This window comes from Spermophilus citellus, assembly GCF_964194105.1.
Source record: "Spermophilus citellus genome assembly, chromosome: 12".
Taxonomy (NCBI): Eukaryota; Metazoa; Chordata; class Mammalia; order Rodentia; family Sciuridae; genus Spermophilus; species Spermophilus citellus.
In genome coordinates, this window is record NC_138198.1 from 130,746,137 (window position 1) to 130,768,273 (window position 22,137).

The following is a 22,137-nucleotide window of genomic DNA, read 5'->3' on the forward strand; positions in this document are numbered from 1 at the left end:
GGGTGGCCCTCTGCTGTCTTCCCTAGCCCACAGATTCCCTAGCTCATCTTTACAGTTCTATATTATATCTAGGTTTTTGTCATGCCTTGTCATATAGGAAGGGTTAATTAACATCACATGGCAATAGCAAGACCTTTAACGTCTTGGTCACTTGTATACATACGTACCCTCTTAGGGAGGTTGTGGGCCCAGTGGACTGATCCTTAGCAACCTGAGTTTCACATCAGGAGCATAGCAAGCAATTGTTGCATTTTCCCATTTTAGTAATTTATGTGTCTGAGGTTGTCTACAGAGGTGAGAATCATCCACATCAAAACTGAGACGGGACTGGGATTGTAGCTAAGTGGTAGAGCATTTGCCTTACACGTCTGAAGCACTGGGTTCAATCCTCAGCACCATATAAAAATAAATAAGTGAAAAAAAGGTATTATGTCCATCTACAACTAAAAAAATGTTTTAAAAACCAAGACAGGCAGGAGTCTGCCCATATCAGAAGACAGATGGGAATGGCCCCATGTGAGAACCGAGACAAGGCCTGCTGGTGGTGCACACTGTCGACATGAGGGTAGACTTCTGTGGGAGGCTATCCTTGTTCTAAAATGAGAGAAACTTACTTCAGGACTCTAAGTTGGTTAAAGACTCATATATCTTGTATGGGTTATTATAATTCTTGATGAATATAATAAATGGCTTTTCATTGCCCTCATTTGACGTTTCTAATTTTTTTCTTTTAAAATGTATTGATCTAGAGTTTCAGATTAAGATGAAAAATATTTTATGTACTTTTTTCAAATAGGAATAAAGAAAATATTAAATAACTAGTTTTGTAACTAGAAATGGAATTCAATTTAATTAGCAAAATTCAACAAAGTGAACATTTTGTGATATTTGTTTATTTTCCTGTTTTACATTATCAAGAAAAAATTACACCTTTTGCATTGAGGAGGGATCCTGCTTAAATACTTAAATCAGAATTTGAACAGATTAACTCAAGGCCTCTGTAGCAGGGACACAGTATGCATCTGTGACCCGTACAGAATCTCACAGACGTATCCCGTCTGCCTTTTTCCAGGCAGTACAGAGGCAGACTGGGAGATGTCTGACGTGGTGAAAGCGGTCACATCATTGTTCCTGATGCCTAATTTCATGAATTGTTCAAACATAGGCATTCTCTTGGAATCTGGAGCTCAAGCTAATTGGTTTTGAAGTGCAACAGTTCTCATAGTCCTTACCTCCTTTCTAGTTTTTCTTACAATGCATTTTCTGCAAATCATAACACACTTAACTTTGCTTTATGTTTTCAAATAAAAATATTCTCTAAAAAGCACATTTCTGTTGTTTGTTAAATAAGCTACACCATTGAGAAAACAGCTTGAAATGGAAATGGTTTGTATTCTTTCCACAAAGCAGGTTTCATCTTTTCAATCTATATAACCTGAAGAAGAAGAAAACCAAAAATGAAAGTTATTTGGAATAAATTTTTTCCCATCTTCCCCATTTTTATTTTCATTATAGAATGTGGGTAAGGAACTGCCTTTTAAAATGATTTTCCCTGTTCGACAAATGTTTTAATGTTTAAAGCCTGTCACTGCTGTTAGACTTGGAAAGAAGCACAAAGATACAAAACACATTCTTCAGCCTACCACACGTTAGAATGGACAGAACCTTTCACACAGTGAAATGGTTACCAAAAAGCAATGGAGGAATTGACTTAATTTCTAAATCTACATTGTATAGTGTCATTTATTTGCAGTTCAGAAAGCGTTATACATTTTTTGTATATTTTAAGGCCCTTCTTGCTCTTGGAGATCAACATAAGGGGAAGATGAATGGTGAGCATGTGTGAATAATTTTTACATTTTATTATTAAGGGAAGCATTAGAGTTTTGAGGTCTACTTTGAGCTAGGTTGCTACATTGAAGATGACAGCTATAGGTGGCATGGACCAAAGGGGACACTAAAGACCACAGTGGGGCAGCACAGCTTAGGGGCACGCACTGGCCCCTGGGTGCTGCCATGCATGTGTGGGCACTCAATGCCTGTGGGTATTAGCAAAACAGTTTTTTGAGAGTCTGTCTTTCATTTACTGATACATTGGATAAATCTGAGTACCTGTTCTGTGGGCAGAAAGTAGAGCTCAACCCTATAGTGACTTAGTTTATAGTCCTAGGTGATAAACAGACATGTAAATTGCTATGATGCAGTGCAGGTAACTCAGAATACATTTAGAGAAAATTTTATTTGTTTCATACTTTAAATGATAAGTGTGCAAATCAGCACTTGGCCTCTTCTTGCCAATTATGCACTCTGTTTGCTGGACCTCCTGGAACACCTATACTCTTGTCTGTAGAATCAAAGGGTATGTAGCGTCAATTGTATTTAGGAAATAGAAGTGAGGATATGTAGATTTCGCTTTCTTCAGCAGCGTTTATCAGAACTGTATCTGTGTAAATGGTTTAGAACCTGGTCATTTCAATTCAGACATACATTCAAGTATAAAATAAGCTAATCTATTGAGGCTATTTGCTTTTCTTTTCTGCTGAGGGCCATTGCCAAGTAGGAATGACGCATCAAAATTTCCTTGCCAGCGTACCCCATGTTAAATGGACTTGCCTTGGAAATTTGCTGTGACCTTGCATGTGTGTTTGAGAAAGGTGACCCTGCTCAATGACCAGGGTGGATCCAGGTTTTAGGAAGTATCCGGGTTTAAGATAATTTGGTTTTAAGGCGTTCAGGTTTAAGACAATAGGGGTTTTAGGGAAGTTGGAGGTTGAAGATTATTGCTGCCGGGATTAGGGTGCTCCTGCTGCCTGAGCTCCCGTTGAGTTCTCGTGAGATTCAGAAAGTATATTGGAAAAAAGCCTCGTGGAGTAGGGGAATTGGGCGGAGCAGAACTGGGATTGCCCAGAGCGTGTGTGGAGGCCGGTGTGAGTTCGGGAATAAAGATTGCTGTTTGAATCTACAAAGCTGTGGTGGCTCGTGATTCTGTGCCAAGCCGAGACATTGGCACTTATCTAAATGATTTTTTGTTGTAGCTATTCTTCAAAAGAATAAAAGTCAATGGAAAACTTAGTTTCCTGGATTACTTATTTTTTAATTAGACAATTTTTGAATCTACTAAACATGGGAATAAGTGACAACTCCCTGCCTGGCATTGTGCATGGAAGAATGAACAACATTTTGGAAAATATGAAGCAGAGTACTTGAATATTATGCCTTTTAAAGGCTCATGATGGTATGTGAGGTACTATGCAAAGAGCTCAATTTCATAAGATATATGAAAAAATTTGTAAATATATCTCCATTGCTACAAGATTATATAAAAGTAAAGTGGTTACAGTGTAAAATTTTTTATAACTTTGTCATCCAAACATAAATACAAATATTGTTTCACTTTTCAAGTATTTTTGTAGTATTTTTAATGGCATTATGTTAACCTTCATTTTCCCACTTAAGATATATTTACATGAAGTATTTTGCCCATCAGTGCCACTGAATAGTTTATCAGTAGCTTTTTGTAAGCATAAAACTTTAATTGAAATACATAGTTCTGGAGACTGCAAAATTAAAAGTACTTGCTGCTAATGAGGCAGAGACTGGTCACATGCAAGAGTAGGTATGTGTTGAAGACAGCCCTTCATCAGTGCATTTGCAGGGCTCTGCTTTCCAAACCTCGCTCAATCCCACACATAGGAGATTGCATTCTCTGTGTTTTGCACATGCCATGTCTGCCCATCTTGGTATTCACCCACAGCAAACTCGTCTGTGGCTGATCCATGAGTATCTAGCTGAAAGGCTACAGCCTCACTCTTAACAGCTAGCTGCTAACCTAGGCACTCTGGCTGTTGGTTCCTGATCTAGGTAATTCCCAGTGCAAGCACATTGTTGGGATCCAGGTCCTAGGAAATGTTTCTTTTCTTCCCTTTCTTCCCGTATTTGGTTTCCTTATTTTATTAAAATATATCTTGATATCAAATATATCTTGAGATTTTATGTGTGTTTGTGTGTGTGTGTTGTGACACGCACACTATATAACTTCAGGTTAAGAGGAAGGTTTTCATATTTTAAGTTCTAAGTGTTATGTCTGAATATTAACATTAAGAATATGATGATAAAATTAGCCTGAATATATAGCTGTTATGATATTGATGTATGAGCATGTTTGATAGCTGTATACATTATTAGCAACATACAACTTATATTTGAATTTTGCTTCATGAAAAATATGTACTATCATAATATATAATGATGTATCTGTTGGTACATGTTTGAACATGTAACAACAGATACATCATTGTGTACAGTATAATGCACCAACACAAAAAGTATAAGAAATAAAAGAAAAATATCCAACATAATAACAACATTTTTAAAAAGGAATTTAAGAGAAAAAACTTTTCTCATGGGTGTATTGTGGTATTTGCGGGAGTGTCCCCCCCCCCCACCCACCCACCCAGGCATGTATTCACGTTTATACTTGCCTACTCCTTGTCCTTGCAGAAAGGTGGGGAAACATGACTTGAGTTCATCTGTGATCGTGTGCATGCTAATGTTTCCACCTTTGCAGGGAAGCAATTCTTAGTCCAGGAATGTTGCTAAAACACATTTGAAGATGTGATTTTAGCCTACTCTTAAACGGTATCACAGTATATATAGTACTTTTATGAACATTTAAAGTTGTTTATATTAAAGCTAAATATTAAAAACAGTTGACTCAAGATAGGTCTTTCAACTTTGCTTTTTACAACTTACATTTTGAGGTTCCTTTAACACTGCTATTCTATTGGTTCCAGGTTGTGGGCACGTTTCTAACACTATAGATTATCTAAAGTATGAATAATAAAAAGAACATGGCCAATTTTCCCGTTTTGTTTTTCTGTCCCTGAACAGGAAGACAGTGACCCTCCCATTCATGAAAGTCTCAGCATAGAAAACACGTTGTGGGCAAGCACCATTGTTGCCTCAGGTGAGAAAGAAGTTCTCCTTCAGTGTGAATTCTCCCAGGATGAGGACTCCAAACAGCTTTCTCAGAATTGCCTGAAGTGTGTTTGTGGCAAGGTCTGTGTACTTCGTCACCCATGGCACTGGGGATAGTAAAGCCAAAAGCAACATGGAGGTGCAGTCTTCCTGGAAGAACAGGTGTTCAGTTTCTTGGGTTCTGACATGTATTTCCTAATATGCTCCTCAGTGTGCCTTAGAGCCAATTGTAATTTTAGAAGTGCGATATTCACATGGGGGCCTTGCTGTATGCCATTGTGTACAGTAGGCTCCTTCAGGAGTGCACAGGTTCACCTTCTAGGGACAGAATATGAAAGAGGATTCACTTTTATACTGATGTTTCATGTTTTTAAAACAAGTTTGAGGGCGAATATGTGAATTCTAGTAGGTGTCAACTCTTTGAGGTATTTGATTTTTTTTTTTTAATCCCATATCTTACTTTAGTCTTTCAGGATGCAAAGAGAAAGAGGTAAGGGTGGCACTCAGGGAGGAGACCTCAGGGACAGACAGGACAGCGCTGCCTCTGGCACCACAGGAAGGGTGTTTGCAGGCCCCATTAGAGGGCATGTGGAAGCCAGGGAAGCCCTGCTGTCTTGCCTGCCACCTTTCTGCTGTCCTTGCTGGTGTATGTTGCTGACAGCCAGGGGCAGGGCAGGGAGGTGGTGTTATTGCCAGCCTCCTCCTGGACTACTCTGTAGCCTCGTTGTTAATGGTCAGGCCAGAGCCAGGCAGGACCTGCTGCAGCACTGAAGTCCAGGTATGCCTTCCAGGAAAGCCATCTGGCCCAGAGCTCAACATTAATATTACATAGCAGAATACCTGAAAGACAGGTCATGGCTTATATGATCAGAAATTCTGATTTGTTCTGTATTTAACACGATATTTATTGTTTTAAATTATGTGTCATTGAGATACTAAGGTTTTCTTTATAAAATCGATTTCATTTAATCTTTTGTTCTGTTTCTTTTTTAAGCATGTGTTAGAGTCTTGTCATTAATGCCATGTAGTATTGATTTGTGACCATTCTCCTCAAAGAAACAGAAGCATCTGAGCTAAAGGCTTCTAAGACATCCCATATAATTTCCTGAAAAGAGATTTTCTTTTGTGACCTTAAGGCTGGATAATCTTGGTGAATGATAGTTGCTACTTGTTTACTTTGGCAACAGAGACTCTTTCTTATTCTTTGCCATGTAGCATTTAGCTTGCCAGGGCACTTGATCCTCACAGAGAGTATTTTTAAATGTCCACTGAAGAAGGTTAACTAACCTCTCTTTAATGTTATTTTGTGTTTGGACATATTTAAAATGCATGAGTAAACCTTTATTTAAAAGCCTGTTGTGTGAACAACTACCCAAGTCTGTCCTTTACCAGATTACTGTGTCCTGAGAACATTTGGAAAGACTTGAGATGTCCAGGAATAACCTGAGGGTTCTTGTCTTCTTTGTAGTTGATCATAAGTTTAGAATTCTTTTCAATCTTACATGTTAAGTTATATCTCCATTGAATGCAAGGTGGCTCTTTTTTGTGTGTGTGATACTAGGGATGGCACCCAGGGCTTTGTGGATGCTAGACAACCCCTCTACCACTGAACCACACCCTAAAGTTGCTCTAAGTAAAGCAAACTTGGCCGTTCTTTCTCTGTCATGGAGTCTGAATGCATAGGAACAGGGACTCAAACACAGACCCACAGGACAGCAGATGACCAAAGGAAGACAGAGAACTTCCTGAGCTGCCATGTTCAGTTGCCCTGATTGATTCAGAGAACCTTATCCTTCCAAAAAATATATAGGTCCTCCAGAGCTTATTATGATGTGCACACAAGAGTCTGTTCTCGGAGGAGTCGCTGCAGGGCCTTCCACAACCAGAGATTGGTATTCCGCAACAGGACTGTCCAGGAGTTGAGCCCTTAAACCAGGCACAAATGTGCACAAACTGCTCTAGGAATCAGTCCTCTGGAGCAGGGCCTTGAGTATGTACAGACAGCCCCTCCAGGAATTTAATCCTCTGCAGGCCCCTCCTGTCAGGCCCCTCCAGGAGTTTAGTCCTCTGCAGTAGCACATTGAATATGTACTGAGGGGGCTGTCCAATTTACTCATTGTGGAAAATGAGAATAAATATTTGGAAACTGTTATAGAAGTTGGATGTAGTTTACTGATGTTGGAAATATTGGCACATATGTGTTCTTTAATTTGGTTGTTAATTTGTTCTGGTAATTCATTTTTATTGTGTTTTATGAAAGTAGCAGTCTCAACGAGATTTTCAAAATGAACTCTGGCCCAAAGGTCATTAAGAGGATGAAATGGAAAGACCTGTCCCAGTAGGAAGTTGCCTGAAGGGCCAACCCCAAAGATCTATGGGGATGGGAACAAAAAATGGCCAAGGAGGTCGAGCAGGTGGGTGAAGCCGAGAACACCAGAAATAGCCAGGAAAATAGGTTGCAGTGCAGGTCCTGGGCACATGGGTGGGAGCTGCTTCTGCTGGAATGGTCTCTTGGAGCACTTTGTGTGGGCCATAGAGGTGGACACCAGAGTTCTGTCCAAAGCTTACTGCTGTCCTTGTGATGTCCATGGCTTGTGGACTCTGTCCTTGGTGCAATTCTTATGTGTCCCTCTCTATGCCTCTGGCCATGTGGAGTCCACCCTTGGGGTTGTGTGTCATGTGTCCTCTGTATGTCCCCAGCTTTGTGGAACCTGAACCTGGTGCAGATGTCCTGTGGCCCTATCTGTACTTCTGGCTGTGAGGACACAAGACCTGAGAGCAGGTCCTCTTTGTTACTCTGTGTCCTACCTTCTTACTTTGGTTGGTCTTGTTGAGGTTGTGATGCTGAGTTCATTGTCTCCTCAGGTCACTGTGCACCTAGCACTCAGTCAGTATATGACACATGGTGTCCTTACCTCCTACCTGTGTTGCCTGTTTGCTTCCCTGTCTGGCCTAACATGTGAAGGCTCCATACTAAGATGCAGTGTGGACCCTGGCATTTGTGAAGATTGGCACTAGACAGCATCTGTCAATCAGAGTCAGTTCCTGGCTGATGTCGGTGGTCCTGACAGCTTGTTTCTTTTCTTTCTTTTCTTTTCTTTTTTCTCTTTCTTTCTTTCTTTCTTTCTCTTTCTTTTTTTTTTTTTTTTTTTTTTTTTTTTGTTAAAGATAGAATTTTTTTAATATTTAGTTTTCAGTTTTTGGTGGACACAACATCTTTATTTTATTTTCTTGTGGTGCTGAGGATCGAACCCAGCGCCCTGCGCATGCCAGGCCAGCAAGTTACTGCTTGAGCCACAACCCAGCCCTCCGAAAGCTTGTTTCTATAGTATCTAGCCAGTCTGCACGTATCATACTTTGGTTGACAGTACTCTCTGTATGCCTTTCATACACAGAAAAAACACGTTTCATTTTTGGTCTGAGTTAATTTTGTAATAAATAAGTAAGCATTCTACTCTCTTTTTGATCCAGTAGTTTCAACCACCAATCCTTTTTGTTAAAATGGTCTAGGTTTTATGTTTTGCATATATATGTGTGTGTGTGTGTGTGTGTGTGTGTGTGTGTATATATATATACACATACATACATACACACACACACACAGGTGTTTATATATGTGTGTGTGTATAAATTATCCATGAATCATCTTTAAGTTATTTTTGGGTTTGTGAGGATTGGTTGAGAATAAGTAAATTGAACTTAATATTTTCTCAGTGGTCAAAAGCAGCTGAAAATATTGTAGTAGGTTGATCTTTTAAAATATTTAGGAGAATAGTCAGTTTGACTTGCTGCATTGTTTTGTGGTCATACGTGTTAAATACCTATAAAATATAAAAAAGAATATCTTTTCCCCCAAACGTTGGCCTTGTTAGCATTTTTTTTTCTTAATTTGCATTAGGAAAGTTATTTGCTTAAAGTATAACTGTTCTGTTAATTAGAACTTGGTAGGGTTTTGTGTGAAATTTCCTCAATAGCATGATATAAGAGGCTCATGTAATAGCTAATATGTCAGCAACTGTCCCCTTGAGTGACAGGGGGATGACACTGAAGTTTAAAGTCATACCAACAGATGACATCACGCAGGGTAGGGCTACTCAATCAGTGGTGGACATGTCATGCTTGTGACCCTGTTGGGGACAGCCAGCACCTGGATCTTCTTACACTGACTTTTCAGTAACTAGTCAGTATGAGATTTGTCAATATGGATCAGGGAAATTAACCCCTGCCTTTCCAAATTAAGTGCTTATAAATCTTCTAAAACATTTCCTTGGTACAGATTGAGCTACATTTTGATTACTTACCAATATTACATCACCACCACCTCTAGTGACTTTGTGACATGGTACCTTCCTATTAGCAATTTCTTTGTGGTTGTGGTTTTAGTATATAAACACATTTCCAAATCTGTCTTCCTGAATAGAAGATTCCCAAGTTGGATCCAGGAGAAGAGGTACTTAATTTTATACTTAAAATATAAAGTTTTGAAATTCTCCCATTTAAACATATATGTGTGTGTGTGTGTGTATACACACACACACATATACATATATATATATGTATGTATGTATGTATACACACATATTTATGTATTTTAAAACTGGAAAGTTTTAAAACATTCTGTACTTGTCACATTTGGTTTTCCATTATCTGATGTGGTACAAGGTACATGTCAGGTTTTGTTGCTTTCACATGTCTCATTTTCAAAATTGGTAGCCTGTCCCTCCCTTTTCAGTATTTCTTTCTTTTTTTAAATTTTTTTCTTTTTTTCTTTTCTTTTCTTTCTTTTTTTTTTTTTTTTTTTTTTTTTTTTTTTGAGGGGATGGGTACTGGGGATTGAACCCGACCTCTGAGCCACATCCTCAGGCCTTTTTTGGATTTTATTTAGAGACAGGTTCTCACTGAGTTGCTTAGCACCTCACTATTGCTGAGCTAGCTTCAAACTCGCGATCCTCTTGCCTCAGCCTCCCGAGCCACTGGGATTACAGGCCTGTGCCACCACGCCCGGCTTCCTGTATTTCTTTATACAGTGCTTACTAGGTCTTTTTGCCTGTACCAGTTCCATAAGAGAACAGAGAATATCCTGTGTATTCCTGTACTCATTTCAGTAATTGAAAAGCATGAGACTCAGGAAAAACAATGCATTTTAAGGTAATTACAGTGAGTTTTTAGGAAGAATCAAATAGGAAAATACATATAAGAACCATTAGCAGATGTAAATAAATTATGTATGACACACTAATTATATTAAAGGCTTGTTGATGTGTGCTGTGTTTTTTCTTAGTCTTGTCATTTGTTACGTTTAACTTTTGTACTGTAAATTATAGTGGCAGCCTAGAATCCACGTTGTTCATAGTCTATCTTGGCTTTTAGTACAAGTTTTCTAGGTTCTTTTGAGGCTTGTTCATTTTGCTGTTGTTTAAAAAACAATAATAATAATTATGCCATTTTCCTTGTTATGTAATTTTGCATCAGTGGCACTTTTACATTTTGGTTAAGTCAAAATGGCAAAATAGGAAGAAAATATTGATCAGGTCATCTTTAGTATTTTACCTTATTTTAACATTTAAAGAATCCTATGATGCAACCATATGTTTCTTTTAAGCTTTCAACACTATTACATCATTATGAATTTAGCATTTTTCGGAATTTCAGGTGTAGTAGTCTTATCCAGGAAGTTTATAGGGGTGGAGATATAGAAATGTTCTTGTGCAGGTAGTTGAGGTCACATGGAAATTGTGGGCCAGCTGTGCCTTCAGGAATTTGACAGATGGAAGCCCCACTTCCTTCCCAGCGAGGCACAGTTGAACACACTGCTGCTGCAGACACCTGGTTAACATCTTCATCTTCCTGGGCCTGCTAGAGGGGCAGTTGTGAGTCACAGGTTGTGACCAGTGGTCCATTGACCCAAAGAAGAAACTCATGCCATGTCTGCTTCTTGGGTCCTGAGAGTTCACTGAATTTCATGTGTTTGATTAATGTGACATTCAAGGGGTTTTGTATAATTATTATAATTAATTTTATAATGTTTGTTAGTTTTAGTGTTATACATATTACCTTACTATCATTCTGTTTTTCACCTTCAAAATTTAAAAAACTTAAGGACAAAAATTAGAAATAGAGATTTTGCATAGACGTAATTCTAAAAAAGAGATTCCATGGTGTATAATTTAGACAGTCTAGAGCTGGGTGCCTTGAGACTTTGTAATCTACGGGTTGTTACAAGGGTATTTTGTTACTCTTTTCTCTTAGGTTTGACAATTAGCATACCTTCTTTACATGTAAAATTAGAAAACCAGACTTTTAAAGATATGAATAAAAGAGATTAATAGCTCCTAAATAAGAAGTTAACAGTTTTGATAATATTTCTGCTGTTTTGGTTGCATGCATCAGAGGTGCCAGCAGATGCTTCTGCTGGTCTTGGTGTACAGCGGAGGCACTCTCACTCAAGAGAAGCTGTTTTCCTGGTCCCCTTTGGTTGGCAAGTCCAGCCAACCAGCTGTCAGTTAAGAGCACTACCTCTCAACAGATTGTCAGCAATGAATCCCTCTTTCTATTGTCAGGCAAAGAAATGGTAGTGCATTTTCTACAGTTATATGTAGGTGAATTTGTATTGTTTAACAAATCATTTGACTTTTTCCAAGTCCGTTTAAGAAGTTGAGATTACGTTTTCTTGAATTGGCCAAATGAAATTGACTGAAGAATAAATGTATATAAAGTCAAATAGAGTAATGTATTTTCCCATCAAGACAGTTAATGAGAACTGTTATCTCTTTGCTTTCCTTCACATATCTCTATAAGGACCACTTTCATGTTTTTGCAGGTACTGTAATAGGTGTTGTCATTTATACTGGAAAAGAGACTCGAAGTGTAATGAACACATCCAATCCAAAAAATAAGGTAGGCTAGATTAAGGAGCAAATGCTTTAATGACCTTGCTTTTCCTTTCAGGAAGAAAGTTGGTATAGTCCTGAATAACTCATTCACATGACATAGTATGTGGCATGAAACAGATTCTGGTGATTTGGGGTCTGTTTATCTGTGTTTATAAAATACCATTCTCATTTTAAAAAATTTTCCAAATACAACTTTTCTTGCCTAATTGGAGTTTCATGTGTGTCTTGAATTTGCATTGTTAGATCTATAATTTGTCAATAACTTGACAGTTATTGGTGGGTTCTCAATTTCTCTTCTTACAGTTTATTTTACAAATTGTGTTCTTTATGTTGATAATTTAGTTTTCTTTTAAAAAGCAATCTTTACTAATATTTTTATAGCATTTAACTTAATGTGATATTGTTAAAGCAATTTAATATATTTCTACTGCAGAATATGCATATTGAAAACCAAATTTCAATTTTAAAAGAATACTTGATTACATTCCTAAAATTGGTACTCAAGCAATCAGCATGTATAAGTAAATCAAAACAAAAAGTCAGTATGAGTTCTCAGTAGTTGCTGTCTCAGAAAAGGCACATGTGCTCCAGGTATGGCTAATGACAAGTTCTTCTTCAAGGTGACTTTACTCACTTTTGCTTGGAGTGCAATCTGCATATTTAAGTAGAACCAACAACCTCATGTGGCTTCATTCCTCACACTGTACCTATTAGTAAAGGCTGTCTTTGCTGGGAATTTATTACAAATTAATAATCCTTTTTTAAAAAAACATTTTTAAGACAAAATATGATCCTCTCCTCCCCACCCCCCCAGCTAAATATCATTGAAAAAAATAGCCCTTCTAAGATTAGGAAAACCTTACCACCTGTGCCTGGCTTTTCTGTGCCCAGAGGCCTCCACTTCTATGTGTGCTCTGTGAGGGGCTGGCTGCAATATAAATTCTCATTGTGATAATGGGGATTTCTTTAGATTAGTATTGCACCTTTGAGTATCAAATATACCAAAGTCACTAATTCTACAATAGTTAAAATTAACATTTAAAAGTGAATTGTTCAACTAATAATTTACAGAATCACATGCATACTTATATATGTTTTCAGGGAAGCGTAGTGATTTTTTTCTCAAGTGAGCAAATAGAATATTCTAGTGCCTGTATAAGTCCAGTGCTTCTCTAATCTTTTCACCTTTTATATTTATGATATTTAAAGATTAAATTTAATGTTAAGTGTAAAGTTTAATTTATATTTTAAAAGTTAGACTGCCTTTCAATTTAACTCTTTATTCTTCAGTTTAACTTACTTCCTCTTTTTTTCTTCACTTTATCACTTTTTTTCTTGATATAGCCTTTGTTTTTACCTCATTGAACTCTTTGCATGGAATTTTGATGCATAGTAACTTAAGTGACCTTGTATTTTATGATCACAATTAAGAATTCTGGCACTGGAGTTTCACTATCTGGCTGAGAATCTGGATTTTGCCACTGACTTGCCCTTTGGTCTTGGGCACATATCACAATTCTACATCTTAATTTCCTCATCTATAAATGGAGAAAGTGTCCACATATTGAAAACAAGATAATGTGTGTTGCTTTTAGAAAAGAACTTGCCAAGTGACAGATGTTGAATAGATGTCATCTATAGACTTGCTATAGAATGGAATGTTTTCCAGCCTATCATCTGCAGTCAGTAAATACTTACTAACTAGTTTATGTGAGGTAATATACCCTGTGCTGTCCAGTACCATGTACTCTAGAAATTCTCCCAGTGGCCACCCTCTCTGCCTTTCTCCTCACCTCCTCTCCTTCCACCTCATCTCTCTCCCTCTTCTTCTCTCCTATGTTTAGCCTTCTGTATTTCCATGGTTTTAGCAAGGACACTGTTGGTATTCACAGGATTGGAGTGGAGCCCTTGCTTGACCTCTTAGTGGCTTTTAACCCGGTGTAAAGGGCTCCCTCAGTGACAGGCTCCAACTCCAGCCAGAATCTGCCTGCCAGCAGTGCCTGAAACTCTGGAAGCACTTTTCCCTTGGCTGGCCCCTCTGCAACTTCCCTTGTGTAGAGTGGTGCATTCACACCACAGCTCCCAGAAGACGGTGGCGCCTCAGTGGAACTGTGCCTTCACGGGAAAATTCTGAGCTGTGCACTCTGCAACAGGGCACGTTAGTAGAGGTTTGTTGGAAGTTTTTTTTTTAGGCCTGAAGTTTTTAAAAATTTTTAAATTAAGGAATAACCCCAAGAGGGAAATTGATCAGGTAAATTTGTATGTATAATGAAATCTAAGTGTTCAATGCTAGTTTTATAAGAATAAAATTGAGAAACGGCTTTAAAGCATGCTATAAATGGGCTGAAGGTATCCAGGGAAGGTTTTGATTTTGGTGTATGGTGAGTGGAGAGGAACATGTGATGTTTGTTTCCTGATGACCATTGTACTGTTTGAGAGACATTATTTTCTGAAGACTGCATCTAGTGTTCTTCCACAGGCTAGCGAACCAGCAAACTTCTGGACTTTGAGGAAGGCTGGTCTAAATGAAAGTGCAAGCACTCTGAAGGGGAATCAGATTGCTCTTCTGAGTTTCATTGGATTTCTTCAGAGAGACAAAACCATCCCTTACAGTTCCGACAACTGTCTCACACATGGGATGGGTTGATAGGGCAGTATTTGAAATTCAGTTTTGGAGTGACTTGTCAACAGAGTAATTTGAGCTAGAAATACATATTTTTGAATGAGTAAGAAGTGGTTACAGTTGGAACAGGCTAAGCCATGCTGGGATCCTAAACTGCCCAAAAGCATAGTGATTTCCTACAGTGGTCCCCTTAGCGTGTTTTGTGTCTAACTGAGGCTGGGGGGTGCTTGCTCATCATAGTCTCTGATGTAAGATAAACTAGCACATTGCATGTTGACCCTTAAGGCCTCTACTAGTAAGCAATACAGGTCACACTTCATTGACCAGAGCAACTAAAGGCCTCAGCTTTGCTCAAGAAGCCAGATAAGAACAGTCCTGCTCCCCATGCAGGAGGGAGCTGTAGGTACTGAACCAGCAGCACTAGTGACTGCCTCCAGCATGGCTATGACATTAGCTTTTCAGGGCTTCTCTTTAGTGTGAAAACAATCAATCATTATGTCTCTTCCTGTCTCCCCTTCCCTCTTACTTTTTTGTTTTCTTCCCTATTTTCACTCCCTTCATTTTTCATTTATTTTCTACCTTCATTACAGTGTATGTAAATGTGAGGACCATGCAAATTTGTAAAATTGTTAAGTTCCTATTTAAGCTCTTTTGTGTAATATTGGGGACCTAGCTGTTCTTGGAGTTAAAGTTATAATGGAGCCAGTAACAAACAGAGGACAAGAGCCCCAAAGCAGGCACAAAACAATAGACACTTAGTTGGTCCAAAATTGCAGGTCGGCAACAGCAGGTTTCAGAGAAAAGTAGTTGAAAGAGTACAGTAACCCCAGGGCACACGCAGTGAAGTGAGTGATAGTACATAACCATACAGATGGCAGCCCAGAGTCCCCCTGTAGCCCAAGGGCAAGACTTTTAGAAAAGGAGAAAGGCAGAAGATGTGGTCAGACTAGGCACATCTGGAAGAAAGGTAACTATTGGCACTAAGAGGCAAAGTACAGGCAGCTTGGTGGTGCATGCCTGGAATCCCAGCAGCTAAGGAGGATTGAAAGTTCAAAGCCAGGCTCAGCAACTTAGGCAGACCCTGTCTCAAAATAAAATATAAAAAGGGCTGGGGATATGGTTCAGTGATTAAGCCCTCCTAGGTTCTTTCCCCTATACTCCCACCCCCCCAAAAAGAGGCAAAATGCAGTGACAGGAGGGCTTCATGCAGGGGAGGTGCCAGCACCCATGTGCACACCTGTGTTCACATTTTCCAGTCTACCTTCCCTTATAAAAGGATGCATCCTGTTATTGCTGCAGCTAACCTCAAAGGCAGAGTGACTGTTCCTACGTGTGTTCTATGTCCCAGGACCTTCTCTCTCAAGGGGACACAGTAGCAGTCTCATACTCTTCAATTGCTTGTGGACTCTCACAGAATCAATTCAGTTTAACAAATGCTGTGCTTGCTGATTTTTCTCCTTTATTCCTGGATAGAGCAGAAATATAGAATTCTATAAAGATTGCACATCCTCTCAGTGACTTTTGCCTCTGCCTCTCTGTTACTGTTCTGCTGTTTATTGATGCCTGTAGTGTCTTTTGCCTTCTACTATAGGTGTGACCCTGCATCTGGACGTTTCTCTCTGGGATCACATTGCTTTAACAGTGAAAGAAAATGATGCACATAATTGTTGACATGTAGAATGTCTAAATGAATGGACTCTTTCTAATACGTTGGTTCTGTGGCTCCTGCAGCAATGTAAAGCTCATCGGGCATTTTCCTAAAAAGATCAGGCCCAAGTATGCAGTAACTGTTGTTAACTAGGTCCAAGTGGCTCCATAAGACAACAGCAAATAGAGGCTGGCACTCTGCCCACTCTGCAGCCCTAAGATCTGCCTGCTCTGTCTTGACAATGCTGTTCGATATTGTGCACCCCCCCACCACCACCACCACACTGCTGGGAAGAGCATTGTGAATCCCATCCCTTCCCCCTTGGCTTAGGTTGGCAGCCCTTCTTCCCCACTCAAGTTGAAGGGTCCTTGAGGACCAGAGTTTGTAGTTTCTAATCCCCAGAGTTGAGCAGGTAGATGTGGGACATTCAGCCAGTATCATCAGTGGTTTCATGAATTATGTTTTAAATCTGTCATTCCTCTTAGCAGACATCCCCATGCATCTTTTGGTCAGTTCTCCTTTTTCTTTTTATGTTGGCTACCTTGTTCTTCTCTAGCTGCTTAAAAAAGAAATAACTACTATTATCAGCAGCCAAGCCCAGAGGCCCTGCCTGAATCCCAGTTGTTGGATTTGCTCCCCACAATAAGAAATAGACAAAAAAATGCAAAAAGGAAAATAGAATTTCATGCAATTTGACCTAACTGGGTAGAAGTACTAGATGTCTTCTCTTCCAGTTCCACAGAAGGTGTTAATGCTTCAGACATGCAGAACCCAGGAAAACAGCATGGGCACTCTGAAACCCAAGCCTCGGCCCTGGCACTATTTTACTTGTTTCGTCTTTCCTGTGGCTGTGGATACGGGACCATCCCTAAATATGCTTTTTAAAAAGTTGAATGAAGAACATTTCCACCCTGCCACCCTTCCTCACTGCTTTGGGTTGGCAGTAGCATTGCATCTCCCAGTACTTATCCTGTCCCTGGGCCGGATCTGAAAAGGCAAACTTATGGAATCCCCAGAATTCCTGAGTCAGCAATGGGGTGCAGCCACCTATAGGGATTCTGACATACCCTAGAAATTGAGAATGTCTCTTTTGGTCACTGAAATCTAAGATGGAAAACAATTCCTGTGTAACTAAATTCAGTGACTCTGGCAGATATCCCAATTTGATTATTTGGGGTTTGTTTTTAGAATTGGTTTTAGAATCTAATTTTATTGTGTGACATAATTGAAAAAAAACGTAATGCCTATTATAAGAATTTACTAGAACTTTAAAAAAAATGGTTACGTGTTTTATCCAGAAAGGGATTAAAAATAAATTACAGCATTTTGTTAGATCTAGGAGGAAAATTTTATCTAGGATAAAAATGAGCTCTTAGAGCTTAGAATTGGAATTTTCCCCTCAGCATAGTGCTTAGTGAGGAGGTGGGCTCTACACAGAGTTGGAAGTTTTATTGTGAAACTTTGAACAAATCAAAAGTTGTTATTACTAAGTAATTTTACATTGATATTTGGTGAAAGTTTAAATTACAAGGACTACAACTTGGAATAATGGACTGCTTTATAGAACCTAGCCTTACACATATTTATAAGGTGATACTTGATCACACCTAAGAGGGAAGAATTCTTAGAGGAGGTTAAGAGAAATCAATTGTGACAGGTTGCCATTTTCATGCCGTTCATAATAATAAGTTGCTCAGAGCAAGAACAGCAAGGATGAAATAATAATGCAAATTGCTTCAAGCAGTTATTGTAATCCCTTGGGTATATTGATTTGTGTTTCTAATAAAAAGATGCTTTTACATGTCTCATTGACAGAGAGACAGGTGACATGTGCCATTACATGAATTAGAGCCACTTCTCATTGTCTGGATTGTTGCAAAGGCGTTTTTAGATAATAGAGCAAAATACAACCAGCTATGGTATATTTTGCAAGTTGAAATCAAGGCAGTTTGGGGAATAGCTTTCTTATTTTAAAAAAAGGCAATTTATTAATATTGTTAGAGTTTTGTTGATTTATAATAAAATCTTAGAATAGCTTCCTTTTCTCTGAGGGTTGCATAGAATTGTAGCACCCCATATTTCTAATAGTTGACTTCTTAAGTAATAAAATATTTTCAAATTCAAATACTTGTTTAAAAATATGCTTCACAAAGGAATTACATGTTGTAGTATATAGTATCACAACCTACATTCAGAAGATTAACAGTCACAGTGTCCAAAGCCCCATCAGAAGAAGATTGACCACAGCACAAACCTACCATGAATCTCTGCAGCAGCACACAGGATGCATGTGACTTTGGGGTTCTGCCTGCACACTTCCACCCTCACTCTTATGGTTGGCCCACTGTAATACACTGTGCACAACTGAAAGTCAGGCTTCCTCATCTGCAGTTTGAGCTTAAGTGGGCTTATAATTCAGGAAAGCTATACAGATGCAAAATACTAAATGTTAAGAACTAATGCTTGAAGGTAGTATCTGGGACTTAATGCTGTGTGAGCATGACAACACCTACAGCAGAAAACTGGATTTTGACTCTAAATTCTCTAAAAATATGAATTTGATTATAAAGCAAATGCTTCATACAGGAGATACAAGCATAAATTTATTAAAGTGAATGCGTTACTTATTTGATAGTATTTCCTTATCCCTTAACAACTATAGCTACATTCTCTGTAATTCAGATTCTTAACAGATGGTAATTTACCCAAGAAGCAGATGAATACTTTCCTAATTATCTTTTTTTTTTTTTTTTTGAACCCCTTATTTCCTTACCCGAAGTCCATGAAAACAGAAGTGTGTGGAACTTGTAATAATGACTTACTTATCATGGATGGCAAAACTAAGTATTTCTTCTGCCAGGTCATTTTGAGGTATTTCTGATGGCAAGGTCTGAAATGTCTAATGTGACTAGGAGTGCACAAGCCCAGTGTTGTCCAGAACTCCTGTGTGCACTTGGATAAAGTGGGCCAGAGTGGATATTCATGTTGTTAGTGAGGACCTGAGTGAGATAAGGAGCTTTTCTTGTTATTTTGAAGTTCTCTGAGTAAATACCACTTTCCCACGGTGATTTCTGTAAACTACCAGACTGGGATAGTTTGTGTATTAGAAATGCTGTGTGGTCACTGCCTGTCATCATCATGCACACATACAGGGGGTCAGAAGCCAACCTTGGGGCCTTTCAAGCCAGCAGTCAGACAGAAAGGAGGGCACTGTGGTTTCCTCACTGCCTTTTGCCAAGGTCCAGTTGAGTGGGGCTCAGTTGGCCAGCTGCCCCCTCCTCTTAGAGAAGCCCTGACCCTAATTTGGCCCTAGGAAGTCGGGTAGGTACTTGTCCTTGTGGAAACACTGAGGGAGGGGGAAGCCAATGAGTGCAGTCTTCCTGTTTGGCCACCCTGCCTGTGGCTTGTGTTGAGGACCCCAGCACACTATGACTGCAGCACCACACATTTCCCTCTTGACAGTACCAGCTGGGGCCCATCCTGGTCACCTTGTTCCTAAGCCTCTGGCAGTGTCTTACAAGCTGAATGATTGCATTATTTTTCTTAGGGATAGTTCATGTTGTTTTTCTTTCCATGGCTACCCTTTTCTAAGTAGTAATTGTGTTTAGGTATTCCTCAGAATCAAATCAGAACATATCTGGTCTCAGTTGTCTGCTCAACCTCTAGAAGTGCATTCTAGCTGTGAATGTTTAATTTGATTTTCTTGACATTAAAGGGTGACTTCACCAAGCTCTGTTTTGAACAGACCCACATGCAGCAGCCTCAGCCTGAGGTCAGGTGGCCTTTGTGGTATGCTGTCCCAGACCGCTTACACTGCCAGCTGGTTGTCACCTGTGTGAGTCCTGTCTCTTACAGTGTGCTGGCCTCACCAGTGGTCTGGCTGCCCTGCTGAGGGTACTGAGATGAGGTGACACACCTCAGGGACTTGGTGTGACTTCTGTCTCTGTGGCTGTTAAAAGACCTACCGGATGTTTCCATGAATTTCAGTGTCCCTCCCTGTTGTGCAGTTCTGGGCATTGTGTGGGCTGTGCTTTGGCATGGAGGTTAGCAGGGGTGTGGGCTAGCTGGATCAGCAGACTGAGTAAGCATCCTGTTGAATTGAATTACTAGGATTTGTTGTAAAATGGGGCCACAGCGGAGGGCCTTTCAGAAAGTTGCTGTCTGTTGCAATAGAAATCTCATAAAGGTTCTGGGTGAGGAAACAAAAAAAAAAAAAAAGGACTATGAACAAACATTTTTGTGTGTCTATATAACCGAATCAGTTTTTGTGCTGATGCTGAGACTTGTAGACTTTGTATGAGGTATGGGTGACAGTTTGAAGGAGGCGACATCCCTGAGGCACTTGTTAATTACATTTACTACCTTGAAACTTTTGAATTTCTCAGTTACAGACAGAATTGCAACAAACAGACACTTCGTGTCCTTTTTCTCCCCCTAGTACTTGGATTGAAGTCATGGGTACTCTACCACTGAGCTACATCCCCAGCTCTTTTTATTTAATTTAGAGAGACGGGATCCCTCTTTGTTGCCCAGGCTGGCCTTGAATCTGCTATCCTTCCACCTCATTTTTCTGAGTAGCTGGAATTATAGGCGTGCACCACTCTGCCTGGTTGATCATTCTTATTTTTTGAAAAAAGTCTATTTCACAAAAATTAATATTTTTTCAAAAGTGAACACGAGAAATTAAAGTTATTTTTTTACAAGTTTTTTCCCTAATGCTGGAGAATTTAAACTGATTCGGTTATATAGACACACAAAGATGTTTGTTCATAGACTTTTTTTTGACTTGATAAACTTTAAGTGTAAAATGTTAGGTTTTTTTTTTTTTAATTTCTTTGGCAGCAAGGAAGAATCTTTAAAAAAAAAAAAAAAAGACAAATTTAAAGTACTAACTTGAATAAATATTTACTAAATAAATCCATGCCACGACTGGCAGCACACCTGGTTCTTGTCCACAGCCTCACTCTGGCCAGACCTCACATTTGAGGAAGTATCATGCTGTGTGCCTCTCCATCTCACTACACTAGAGGGTCTCTTCTCTCCCCTGCCCACTCCTTCATAAGAGTGAATAAAATCAGCTCATAGTGCTTTCTCTTTGGCCTGTGGAAACTCCTTTAAGCTGGCTCTGTGTCTCATTTTCATGAACCCATCATAGTATTTTTTTGTTCTTTCTTACACAAAAAGAGGTATCAGAGTTGTACTTTCTTTACCCAGTCCTAGGATAAGCCTGGGTTCCTTTCAGCAAAAAATGGTATTAAGAAGTTAGATTCTGGTGTTAGATGTGCTCCTTACTCTTGAGATACACTGATTCCAGGCACTTAACCCACACAGTGAGGGAACGGATATATGATGCATGTATGTATCTGTCTGTCTATGCATCCATCTGTTCATCCATGAAGAGATGGATGTGTGGGATGGATGCATACCTGTGTGGTGGGTGGATACATGGACAGATGAATGTGTAGGGTAGATGGGCGGATGGATGGATACACATGCATGTGTATCCATGCATGGGTGGATGGACAAATTAATACATGGATTGATGGATAGACAGGTGTGTGGGTGGGTGGATACATGTATACATGGATGGATGATGGATGGATACATGTGTGGATGACTAGCTGGATGGATGCATACATAGTGTAAGTGTTTTTTAACTTTGTGTATATTGAACACCATGAGTTTGGACATACTTCCAGTTCCAGTTTAAGTCCACAGGGTTACTTCTAGTGTTTTCTCCAAACTGTGATTCCTGTCCCTGACAGTGAAAAAACCTATCTACCTTTACCCTTAATGCATTTATTCATTTGAGCAACCCCTAAACTATAACTAGCCTGCATTCCTCCTTATTTCATTTGTGCCTCAGTGTCCTGCACCAGCTCACCCTTGCCTGTTTTCCTTCCTTAGACAATCACTGAATGAATCAATGAAGTGTGTCTTAGAACCTCTTAAATCATCACAGCTAAAGAGAGCCTTCTGGGTGAGGATGGAGTGAT

At 39.3% G+C, this 22,137-nt stretch overlaps 1 protein-coding gene across 4 annotated transcripts in view; it reads left to right on the top strand.

Moving 5' to 3' along the window:
- Positions 1-22,137, top strand: part of ATP9B (ATPase phospholipid transporting 9B (putative)) — a 273,460-nt gene that overhangs the window by 141,275 nt on the left and 110,048 nt on the right. For 3 of the 4 annotated variants that reach the window (XR_014018324.1, XM_081263198.1, XM_081263199.1), the window contains exons 10-11: positions 4,891-4,966; positions 11,798-11,874. The exons of the other annotated variant lie outside the window; for it this stretch is intronic. Coding sequence is in view for 2 of the 3 variants with exons in the window: in XM_081263198.1 (XP_081119324.1) it covers positions 4,891-4,966; positions 11,798-11,874 (153 nt within the window). In the remaining variant the exon portion in view is untranslated. The remainder of the gene's footprint in view (positions 1-4,890; positions 4,967-11,797; positions 11,875-22,137) is intronic. 4 annotated transcript variants of the gene reach the window in all.